Here is a 12,974-nt window from a genome sequence, read left to right as displayed (position 1 = left end):
GCTGTGTTTTGCCAACTGTAAAAACAAGGCTGGCATCTTTAGTTACCACACCTGGGAAGGGAATGGATGAGTTCAACCTCATGAACTGAGCTTGGTTGAAGGGGTTGGTAAGGATCCCCTGATACACCTTGAGAGTGTGGCTTGAAAACGCTTCCTTGAAGGAGTCCAGCATTTCTTTGTGTCCGTGTGCTAGATCTTGACCTTCGACCTCAGCTAGGTAGCACTGGATTTCGGGTAGGGCAAGTTCGAGTTTCCTGAAGAATTCCTGATCTTCCCGATTGATGATATCGACGTATCCAGTGTCAGACTTGATGACCTTTATATTATGCTCCTGATCACATACAATCTTCAAAAATCGGTTACCTCTGGTGTTTACTGTGAAAGAGCCTGATAGAAATTCCTTGAACAACTCTGGGTGTCTCCATTTGAGCTCTTTGAGATCCTGAAGAAACACTGATGTCCATCTGGCATAGTGTGTATGATCAAGTGCAAAGTAAAGAGGAATGAGCTGCTCAAGTCCACTGACCATCATGATGAAGTTGGCCTCCCGAAAGTATCTGATGAAGATAAGATCCTTCTTGATTGCTTCAAGGACATTGGTCCAGTAGTGAAACATAGGGCTGTTTTCATTGGCCACCCAATTGCTCCAAATTAAACTGTTTTCCTCTAGATGTTTTGCCTGGAATGCCTCGTCTCTCTTATTGGCCAGGACCACAGCCAGGATTTGAATGCAGTATCTAGCCTTCTTTATGGAATTCACATCACATACAGCAGTTGTCAGACCAGTGATGTTCAGATTAGCTGAGGTTAAGATGGTATCCAGGCCAGTTCCTTTTATCAACTGGCCAACACAGACCAGAGAAACCTTCTCAAGGTGCAGCCCACCCATAAAAGCAAAGTATGAATGAGAAAACTCTTCTCCCATGATACGCGATACACCCAGAGCGGTTTCGAATTTCGGCCGTAGCCAAAACGGGCATGGCGGAATGGCAGTGATTTTTCACAAATATCTGAAAAAGTAAAGGTTTTAGGGCATATGTTTGTTCATAACACTAATATAAATGTGGTGTTTCCGCAACTTTTGAGCCCAAAATCAACTCTCTGTGACCATCAGGAGCCGAGATACAAAATGCCAGGCCTAAAAAGTGGGCGTGGCCGTTTCAGGGACTTCGCCTAGCAAATTTTTTGGGCTCCTTGCATTTTTTTGTTTATCAGGCCCTAAATGAACAGAAAAACATTGGCTCAAATGTTAATCATTTTTTGCAGCCATTATGCCTAAACTGACCAGACTATCAGGAATGTAGGGTGCGTTACAAATTAAATTTATTATTATTATTATTATGGTGGTTCTGTTTGGTCACTTTAGGCCACTTACGACCACAACACCAGAGGGAGCTCCACAAATCATGTTAAACCCAGATTCGGCTCAAACAAGGAATAGTGATGCACCGATGTGAAAATTGTGGCCGATACCGATAGCGATTAATATTGCTGTTCTGGCCGATACCGATATTTACCGATGTCGATATCTCTGTATAGAAAACACTTTTTTATGATAATCAAATAAAGAGCTATTTTCCAAAACGCATACTTTTTTTTACTTTTGTAACTTATTTTCAGAAATTACTGATATTTTGAAACTATTTAAGGCCAAAACATGTAAAAAGATTTTTATTTTTTTATTTTTTTTGATATCGGTCCTATCTTGATATCGGACCGATACCGATGTGTAAAAAAATTGCCATATCGGCCGATATTATATCGGCGGCCGATATATCGTGCATCACTAACAAGGGACTAAACACGTTTCGCAATTATGCCACATCAATGTGGAACGCCCTACCCACAGCTGTAAAGGAATGTGAATCACTACCCACTTTTAAAACCACTCTCAAGGAGCACCTACGGGAGACTGCAATTCGAAACTGGCCCCTGTAAATGTCCTAACCCAACCCCCTCCAATGTACAGTAAATGTCCTAACCCAGTAATACACAAGACCCTCTTCTTGGGACCAAGTAAGGTTTCATCGATAATCCAATATACAGTTACCCCCCCACCCGCCTACCCACACCCCCCCCCCCACCCCCCCACCCCACCACCTCCAATGTACATCCCCCCCCCACCCCCTCCAATGTACAGTTTCTTCGTCAAATGTATATATCACAAACAGTACTGTATTGTAAATCTGGTATGTCATAAATGTATAGATGTAGCAGTACTGTCTACCTGTATGTCATATATGTTATGATGAATTGAAAATTGGGGACCCTGATGTAAGCAAGACGAAAGTCTTTCTCTGGTCTGCATCCCCTTAACACATTGAATGCCCATCACAAGATTTCTCGGGTTATCAGCCAGAGACGGTCTTATTATGGGGCTTATGCCGAGAAGCAGTAACACAACAGTGAACACATAGTTGCAAATGCATCTGTCAGTCGTACTTAACTATGTGTTCACTGTTGTGTTACTGCTTCTCGGCATAAGCCCCATAATAAGACCGTCTCTGGCTTCGTCCAGCGGACACCATGATGAGCTCAGCGATGCCGCTCACGGCAGCATACTCTCCCCGCTGTTGAAAGCCTTATCGGAGCACGGAGGGTCGTTGATGAGCTCAGCGATGCCGCTCACGGCAGCATACTCGCCCCGCTGTTGAAAGCCTTATCGGAGCACGGAGGGTCGCAGACCCACAACGCAGCCGCGAAGCTGAGGATGAAGCGCGATTTTTTATTGATTTGTCATGACAAACCAATTACATAATCCAACATATGTGTAAAGAAACAACATATTCCAGTTAACAGTATATTTTTTTAATGATTCATTACGGTATAAATTAGGTTAACTGGAGCTTAGTATTGCTGCCTGGCTGAGGGCCGTGTCGCGGCTCATGCGCGCGCTCGGCCAATCAGAGCAACGCGGAAGGGCTTGTTGCTTGCTGAAAGTATTCACGCTGCTATGTGAAAAAAGCACCCCCTATCGTCTCCCAGATGGTAATGCACCATTTTGGATTGGACTCGATGAAAATGGATGAGAAAAGAAAACTCCGGAATCCACATTTTACTTCTCACGCATGTAACCGGAGCCGATCAGCTTCATTCTGGACCCTCAGCACAGCGTGTAATATGTGTTTTACAGTATACATGTGGGATCAATAAAAGGATAGATTTTTGGAATGGCGATCAGGAATTGGAATAATCCATTTGGATACCATCTGATCTCAGGTAAGGAATCTATTTTACCAGTCTTAGGATAATCAGACCCGTTTTCACGGAGATATAAGCTTTTCCCCTATAATGTGATATGGCTGTTTGACTGTAAGATCGATCAGGAACTGAGAGAATCGATTTTCAGCGCGCGGCACCAGCGTGCACACGTACACATATACTATCGATAATCTAGCGTTTATTTGAAAACGATTCATAAATAGGCCGAAAAATGACAACGTTCTAGAATATTACAGTACAGGGCGATTATCATGGAATCTTTTATTTTTCCGTGAAAACGAGGACTTTTCAAAATGCTATAAAACGGAAATGAACCGATAAAAAAACAATCCGCTTCGACAATGTTGACTGGAAATGAGTCATTGATAATGCGACGGGCAGATTAGACACATAGCCATAATTTAAAACATAGATTAGGCGATATTAATACTAACATTGCAGTGGATGGTGGGCATTCATGCACTAAATGTGCGCCCCCTGCTGGGCACTGAAAGTGTTAACAATTGTGTGTATTGAGCTGTACTGTATTGTACCCATTCTGCAATCTGTTAATAAAATGTTCAATCAATCAATCAATCACTTTAGATTATTTTCAGATTTTGTCTGCTTTATTGCCTGTTGAAGTGATCTGAATAACTACAGTTAACTACAGTTACCTGACTGACTAGCTGACTGACTGCTTGAACGTGGAAGCCCTATATCTCTGTACAATATTGTGCTGTGTAAGAATGCAGAGGGGAAGAACCCAGATTAATGAAGCCTCTTTCTAAAGTGTATTTCTTGAAGAGAATCCACGAGTCAGCACTTACCATACAATTCTTTATGAAGCAGAATGATTTTGTTACTTGCCGAATACGTTTACTGAAACTTCTATGTTTGAATCTGTTGTAGGCCTATGTTATGTGTCGCTATAATAACTCTTATTTAGTGTCTCAGAGCAGAACACTGATTTAGAATCACTGAACACTGATCTCTCCACATACAAGCACACACACACACACACACACACACACACACACACACACACACACACACACACACACACACACACACACACACACACACACACACACACACACACACACACACACACACACACACACACACACACACACACACACACACACACACACACACACACACACACACACACACACACACACACACACACACACACACACACACACACACACACACACACATCCTCACTTGCACTCTCTCACACCCCACACACAAATACACTACAAAAAGGTCACTTTAAAAACATAACTGTATATTTGTATATACTACTCATTACGTTTATTTCTTAAGCTTAGCATTGTATTTTATTCGTATTACTTTGTATCATGACTATTCTATTTTATTATATTCTATTTTATTATTCTATTTAATTTGTATTTTTGCACAAGGCCACCTTCATTTCACTACATGTCTCGTGTATGTATGTGACAAATAAAACTCTTGAATCTTGAATCAGTCATATCTTTCAAGTGAGAGGTGCAGATCGAGGTGTCAGTGTTCCTTAGAGATCAACTCTCCTATTCTGATTGGCTTGGTATAATAATCATTTATGATGAATTGAAAATGGGGGACCCTGATGTAAACAAGACGAAAGTCTTTCTCTGGTCTGCATCCCCTTAACAATTGTATGTATTGAGCTGTACTGTACTGTACCCATTCTGCAATCTGTTAATAAACTTTTCAATCAATCAATCAATAATAGTCCCTTCCGTGACTGCGATGTGCAAGCCAGGGGCTTTTGAATACCTCTGGCTTGCACAGTCACGGAAGGGGCTAGGTAAAATACAAGACTGGTTTAGCCGTAAAGATCAAACGATATGCTGATGATGTATCTACAAAATACATACATACAATTCATAATATATCCACCATCAGGTAATTCCATGCTAGAAAGGGCTTTTGGGGGTCCACAAAAAGCCATTCTCGTACAACAACGACCCAAGGAGCCATTGCATCATTGGGGTGCAAGTCAGATCTGTTGAGTGAGTCTTTACCTTTGTCATCTGCCAAAGAGATGTTGGTAAAGGCCCCGTCTTCCTCGTCCACCTCTCCCTCCATGGCTTGTCTCTCTCTTTGTCCTCCTATTGTATTTTCTTGATTTCTCCTGTCAGTTTTCTGTCTATCTCACTGTCTTCAGCTGTTCTTAAGCGCTAAGCCACATTTCTCTCTCTGTGGTAACTTTGTTTAGTCTATTTAGATTTATCTTCCTCCTTTATCGCTAACTGATTCTCTCTCTCTCTTTCTCTCTCTCTCTCTCTCTCTCTCTCTCTCTCTCTCTCTCTCTCTCTCTCTCTCTCTCTCTCTCTCTCTCTCTCTCTCTCTCTCTCTCTCTCTCTCTCTCTCTCTCTCTCTCTCTCTCTCTCTCTCTCTCTCTCTCTCTCTCTCTCTCTCTCTCTCTCTCTCTCTCTCTCTCTCTCTCTCTCTCTCTCTCTCTCGGCCCCACCCACCTGTAGGACACCTGCTCCAGTCAGGTGGCTCCTTCTCCCTTTGAATGATTCATGTCGTCACAGTTACCTGCTCTACCTGACTGGTGGCTCGGGTGACAGAGTTGTCGTGGGAACTAACAATAAGTCCACCGTGGTGATTCCTGGGCTGGAATATGTGATTGTTGACCGCTCCTATAGGGTTAAAAGTTCAGGCTCAACTCAAATCAGTACAAGGGTAGAGGAAAGCCATAAAGATGCCTTGTGTAGTGTACACAAACACACACTCACACACAAACAAGCACACACACACAAACACAAACAAGCACACACAAATACACACACACAAACATACACTCTTCAATATAGTGTACTTGGTCACACATTAACTTGTGTGCTGAGCATGAAGACTCAAGTGTTCTGGCCTTCCTCCTATTCCTCTTCTTCCAACCCTCTTCTTCTTCCGAGCAAACTAACACTGCAACAGGCAAACTCTATTGTTAGAACAAGAAGCCTGACTACTCTGTAATGTGTGGAAGACAACATTGATCTCAGCTAATCAATCGATTCCACTTTCCCCAAAATACATCCTAAGGAGAGGGTGATAAGAGGGGGAAAATATGGTAATACAAAGACTATTTTCTTACTAGAATTGTACCTGCTCTGTTGGTGAGGACTACCCTCTGGTGGCTAATCTTAGCCATTACAGACAAGTAACTGGACAGAGTGCCTGTACGTTAATGCCAAGCAAGCAGTGCAAAAATGCTTCCGCATTCGTCACCGCACGCTAGTGCGGTAAAGCGCCCTTCTTTTCAGACAAATGCTACCGTGCGTGCACCGGCGGCGGCGTGCTCGCTCAGGTGCGTGCGTGCGCCGGCGTGCTCGCGCGAGGTGCCCGCGCATGCGCATGAGATCCCGCCTTGAGCGGAGCTCAATATATATAAGTCACCGCCCCTTATTCAGTATCTACCAATAGCTCAATTGGCAAGGACACATGGCTGTGGATCCTATGGCTTGTTTGCTGGCGAGTTCGAATCCCATCGAAAATATTTTTTAACGTGATTTTTTTTTAACGTGTATTATTTCGCCGGTTAAGGTTATTTCGCCGGTTAAGGTTAGGCATGGTTAAGGTTAAGGTTAAGGTTAGGCATTGTTTCGGAGTTGGTTAAGGTTAGAACGGTTAAGTTTAGGCGCTGTTAAGGAGCTGGTTAAGGTTAGAGTTTGTCAAAGAGAATGGCAATATAATTTCTATGGTTAAGGTTAGGCATGGTTTCGGAGTTGGTTAAGGTTAGAACGGTTAAGTTTAGGCGTTGTTAAGGAGCTGGTTAAGGTTAGAGTTTGTCAAAGAGAATGGCAGCCTATTTCCGCGCGACCTGGGCGCTGGGCGGCGGAAAATGAAAGGCGCATTACTGCATGCCACTACGGGAAATTTTTGCACTGCTTGCTTGGCATAAAGCTACACGCGGACAGAGTACTAGACTAGACTACAGTATTCCAGGTATAACTAGAAGAATGATTCAGCCTGGTCTTGCTTAAAATATATAAATAAAGTACTAATCGACCACAGGATAAAAGGTATTGTATACTAAATTTACTACTATCAACAATGCATACTAAGTACATATAATGTGTACTAAGTACATATATTACAATAATAATTACGTTTTCAAAAAGTCTTTGAGTTCCTCTGCTGGGGAGCGAACCTGGGACACTTTACCTCAAGACTACAAAGACTTTTTCTGATAGCCTTGCCCAAACCCAAATTGATTGATTGATTGAACATTTTATTAACAGATTGCAGAATGGGTAGAATACAGTACGGCTCAATACAAACAACTGCTACGAGGATGCAGACCAGAAAAAGGTCCTCCATTTTCAATTCATCAGGACATTTATGACATACAAGACATACAAATATACAGTGCTATGTAAGAATCTCTTTTTTCACCACCTTAATTTGAAGCTCCAGTCGACTAGAGTAGTTGTGCTGCAAAGAGGAGATCAACGTGGCATGAAGCTTTTCCAATTCCACCAGCTTGGAGAGACGTCCCTTGCGGAGATTAGATGCAAAGAGTAGTGTTACTTCTAATAAAACCCTTAACAGAATCTCATAGAATTCTGGGATCTTGTACCGAGCCAGCATTAAACTGCAGGAATTCAGTGAGCTTCTCTTTAAATTGCAGGTTAAACTCTCCATTTTTCAGCAGCGTTGAGTTAAAGCGCCATCTAGGGGCGCAGGATGTTATTTTACTGAGAGAACCCTTGAGAAGGATACCTTTGTGGTCTGAAAGTGCAATGGGCATTAAGTCAACATCAAAGCTATCAAAGAGACGCGGGGAAGAAAAAACATAATAAATTCTGGAAAAGGTCTTATGTCTCGAAGAGAAAAAATTGGTGCTTGGTGTTAAAAGAAGAAGAACTTATGTTATGGTAAAATCTATTTGCCAGTCTTGCATTATCAGCCATTAAAAGGTGTGTTTCACTCAGTAAAGCAAGGTCCACTTCCTTTCTTTTTAGCAAAGTTAATACACTTGTGAGTTTATGCAGTGCATAAACTTGTAAGGTATATTGTAACAATTAGAAAAAAGAACCCACTTCGCTCAACAGAGAGAAGAAGTATATGCGCAGTTCAATGCGAAGTTTAAAGTGAAGGCGACAAAAAGCAGAGACGTTAAAAACACAGGTCGTCTGAGTTATACTTGAAAATAGTCAATATGCATACCCGTTGCTGAGATAATACAGCAGAGATAAACCTTGAGCGCTACCGTTCTGTTGGTCCGAAAAGCTGCGGTAGGCGAGTGGTAACGATAGTGTTAGCTTGGAGAGCCGGAAAATAAGCACGCTTCGTACTTAGCACACTCAGGCTCCGGGGCCTGTTATTCCCCGATGCCCATAGTCAGCTCCGCCGAGGCTGGCTTGTCCCCCTCAGCCGGGTAGGCCACCATACCGCGCCGTAGGAAGCGCTCCGCCTCGGCCGGCGAGGTGAACAGGCGGTTGCATGTAACAACTCCGTGGCCCATCTTGACTTTCAAGGTTGCTGGGTAGAGTAGGAAAACTTCGATGCCCTTTTCACAAGCGTAGCCCATAGCCTGAGAGAAGTCCTGCACCCATGAGGGTGTTTGTCCCATTACCTAATTCCACTTCTATGGATCCTTCCATGAGTGCTCCTCCATGAGTCCTCCTCCATGAGTCCTCCTCCATGAGTGCGCTGGTGACTCTTTAAGCTGCCAGACACACTGGAGCTGGTTCCACATCCGTCACAGTAGCAGGGCTTTTTGCCTGTATGATTGCGCTGGTGACTCTTTAAGCTGCCAGACACACTGGAGCTGGTTCCACATCCGTCACAAGTTCAAGTTCAAGTTCTTTAATAGTTGTCATACAGAAGTACAGAATACTTTCATACAAAATGCTTCTTACTGTTACGCTCCAGAGACTGTGCTAGACAAGATAGTATCAAATAACATAATATAGCATGTAATTTAGAAGAAGAAAAATGGGGTCACAGTGTTCGGTATAGACATATGTACAATGTTCTGAGTTACCATATAATATACAATACTATGCAGTGTACTAATGTACAGTACTATCTAGTGCAAAGCAGAAATGGGATGAGGTACAATTTTAGGTACAATTTACAGTAAGGTGTACGAGTTGTAGTGCAATCCTTCATCAATAAATATAAAGTGTGGGGAGTGGGTGCTACAGTGTGTTTGTTTAAAGTGGGTGTGTGCTATAAAGTGTGTGGAGTGGGTGCTACAGTGTGTTTGTTTAAAGTGAGTGTGTGCGTGTGGATGTGTGTGCTATGTGCGTTTGGTGGTTGTTGTTGTGTAGTGTTCATTCATTGTTCGTTTAGCAGCCTGATGGCCTGGGGATAGAAGCTTCTTCTGAGTCTTTCTGTGCTCGCCTTGAGACTCCGGTATCGCTTGCCTGACCGCAGCAGTTCAAAGAGGCAGTTGTTCGGGTGACTGGAGTCTTTAATGATTCTCTTAGCCTTGCCCGTGCAACGCTTGTTGTAAATGTTCTGGAGGGTGGGGAGCCCCCCTCCAATTGTGCGTTCGGCTGAACGTGTCACTCTTTGTAGTCTGCTTCGGTCTTGTGCAGTGCTATTCCCAAACCAGGAGGTGATGTTGCCGGTCAAGATGCTCTCTATTGTACATGAGTAGAAGTTCTTAAGGATCTTCTGACTGACTTGGAACTTCCTTAGGCGCCTGAGGAAGTAGAGGCGTTGTCGTGCCTTCTTCACAACACTGTCAATGTGTGTGGTCCATGTCAAGTCCTCGGATATGTAGGCTCCGAGGTACTTAAAGCTGTTGACTCTCTCAACCGGTGCCCCGTTGATGCTGAGGGGGCTGTAGTCCTTGACCCCCGACCTCCTGAAGTCCACAATCATCTCCTTTGTTTTGCTGACGTTCAGGGAGAGGCTGTTTTCCTGGCACCATCCCGCCAGGACCTTGACCTCTTCCAGGTAGGCCCTCTCGTCGTTGGCAGAGATCAGGCCCACCACCACTGTGTCGTCAGCAAATTTGATGATTGTATTGCTACTCCGCTGAGCCACACAGTCATGTGTGTACAGGGAGTAGAGGAGGGGACTCAGAACACAGCCCTGGGGGGCCCCTATGTTGAGGGTGATGGATGAGGAGGTGCAGTTGCCTGCTCTCACCACCTGGGGTCTGCCAGTCAGGAAGTCCAAGACCCACTGGCAGAGGTCATAGCCCAAGCTCAGGGTCATAGCCCAAGCCCAGGTCCCTGAGCTTGGCTATGAGTATGGAGGGGACTATGGTATTGAATGCCGAGCTGTAGTCGATGAATAGCATTCTCACATAGTTCCCCTGCCTCTTGTCCAGGTGTGATGCTGCTGTGTGCAGCACATGGGCTATGGCGTCCTCCGTGGACCTGTTGGGGCGGTATGCAAATTGCAGGGGGTCCATGTTGATGGGGAGGGAGGAGCAGATGTAGCCCTTTACTAGCTTCTCAAAGCACTTCATGGCTATGGAGGTGAGAGCTACAGGGCGGTAGTCGTTGAGGCAAGCAGGCTTGGATTTTTTGGGTACAGGGATAATAGTGGACTTCTTCAGGCAGGTGGGGATGACAGCCTGTTCTAAGGACAGGTTAAATATGTCAGTGAATACTGGGGCCAGTTGGTCGGCACAGACTTTTAGGACGCGGCCGGGGATGCCGTCCGGACCTGCTGCCTTCCTGATATTCACTTTTTTAAAGGTCCGCCTCACCTCATGCTCTGTTACCCTGAACACTGCGCCTCCATCAGCAGCCGACCCCCCCCCTCCATTGCCGTGGCTTGTGAGCTGGTGTTGTTATTACCAGCATCAAACCTCGCATAGAAGGTATTGAGGTCATTTGCTAAGGAGATGTCACTGTTCAGTTTGAGGGAGGCGCCTTTGTAGTCTGTCATCGTTTTGAGCCCCTGCCACATAGCTCTAGAGTCAGCTTGTTCAAACTGGAGTTCAATTTTATCCCTGTAGCGCCGTTTGGCCTCTGACACTGTCCTCCTTACGTTGTATCGCGCCACCTTGTGGTCATTCATGTTGCCTGCCACTAGGCCGTCGTTGTATGCTTTGGTGCGCTCTCTCAGAGCTTCACGGACGGATTTGTCTACCCAGGGTTTTTGATTTGGGTAAACTCTCATTGTGGTAGTGGGGATTGTTTCTTCCACCCTAGTACAAACATAGTCCAGCACTGTCTCCGTGTAGACATTAATGTTATCTGTGTCGCGGAACACATTCCAGTCTGTGCAGTGAAACACAGACCGGAGCGTCTCCTCTGACGTCAAATCCCATTTCTGCACCTCTCGCGAGACTACAGGAGTACTTTTAATTCTCTGTTTGTACTTTGGTGAAAGAAAGATTGACGCGTGATCTGATTTACCAAAGCCACTATCAGAATGAGCCTTGTAGCCACCTTTAAATTGCGTGTAACAGTGATCTAGGATGTTACCGCCTCTGGTGTTGCAAGTCACATGCTGATAGAAGTCAGGTAATACCTTTCTCAGATTGGCGCTGTTGAAATCACCCACCACTATAATGGCGGCGTTAACGTTCGCCACTTGTATTCTATTTACCTCGTCGTGGAGTCTGGAGAGCGCGGCGTTGTTGCTGGCTTGCGGTGGAATATACACTCCGATCAGGATGATCGCCGTTAACTCCCTCGGGAGGAAGAAAGGACGACACTTGATGGTTATATATTCCAGTTCTGGGGAGCAGTGGTTGGATAATTCCTTCACGTTAGTTGGATCGCTCCAATTTTTGTTAAACATGAAGGCAATACCTCCTCCACGTTGTTTACCGGACTCTGATGTCCGATCCTTGCGATGGATAAAGAAGTCACAGTAGCAGGGCTGTTACGACCCTGGCTCAAAAGGACGCAATGTGCAAACCGACACCAAAACCTGTGTTTAACTCAAAATACTACTCTAACAAGGAATTACTGGTACAAACTAAAGAACAAGAATGAGAGAACGTGACAACTCTCTGTTAACACACACTCCTCTAACCACAGACAGCTTGCATGTGTGACTGAGACACTGGCTTTAAGCTGCCATGCATGTTTCCAATCAGCAGCAATCAGCTAATTAGCAGCCATCACCTTATACTGCAGTGACACAGGAGTAATCAAGCTCATGGTACATAACACCTCCCCCACCAAAATGGTTGCCCAAGAGGCAACCATCACACATCAAACCCATAAACAAAAAATATTGTGACCCATTAGTTGTCAGGGCCACTACCACAACAGCGATAACGGGCCGGCCCCTATCGAACACGACCACCAACCGTGTCGCATGCTCCCCACTGTGGAACATTTGCCAATGCTGTGTAAAACAAAAAACAACCCTGTCCCAACTCTCGGGCAAGCTAGACCTCACAAAAGGTTCCGCCACTGTGGTATATGGCTGGAGTGGGGCAGGCGCCTCCTCCCCTGAGGTGTAAGACTTAGGACCCCATCGACAAACCAAGACCTTATCATATATGAGCTCCATTTCAACAGGCCCCTCCACCGATACCGACCTGTCAAAAATAGACTGCAAACCAAAATCAATTTGAGAACTAAGCTCACTGCGCTCAACAGGACAGAACACAGAAAAACAAAAACCATAGATCTCTGATACCACCACAGCACCCATATCCATCCCACCTGGCACTGGCAGTTCAGGATACTGCAAACCATGAACATCCAGAGTAGGATGTACCGCCTCAGGTACAGCCCCACCGTCCCTGGAACATGGCAATACATCAGTCATAAAAGCGTCTGGAACACCATCTAAAATGGCGTCACACAAAATAACATTGTCCT

General features: G+C 44.7%; 1 protein-coding gene across 2 annotated transcripts in view; it reads right to left on the bottom strand.

The window, feature by feature from the left end:
- scoca (short coiled-coil protein a) overlaps positions 1–5,479 on the bottom strand; it is a 41,577-nt gene extending 36,098 nt beyond the window's left edge. For both annotated transcript variants that reach the window (XM_084317983.1, XM_084317984.1), the window contains exon 1: positions 5,238–5,479. In XM_084317983.1, coding sequence (XP_084174109.1) covers positions 5,238–5,301 — 64 coding nt within the window. In that variant the 5' untranslated portion in view covers positions 5,302–5,479. The remainder of the gene's footprint in view (positions 1–5,237) is intronic.
- Positions 5,480–12,974: the final 7,495 nt, after the last annotated feature.

Source organism: Notolepis coatsorum, assembly GCF_963971535.1.
Source record: "Notolepis coatsorum genome assembly, chromosome: 7".
Classification (NCBI taxonomy): Eukaryota; Metazoa; Chordata; class Actinopteri; order Aulopiformes; family Paralepididae; genus Notolepis; species Notolepis coatsorum.
Note: the sequence above shows the minus strand (reverse complement) of the source record. Positions and strands in the feature narration are given on the sequence as shown.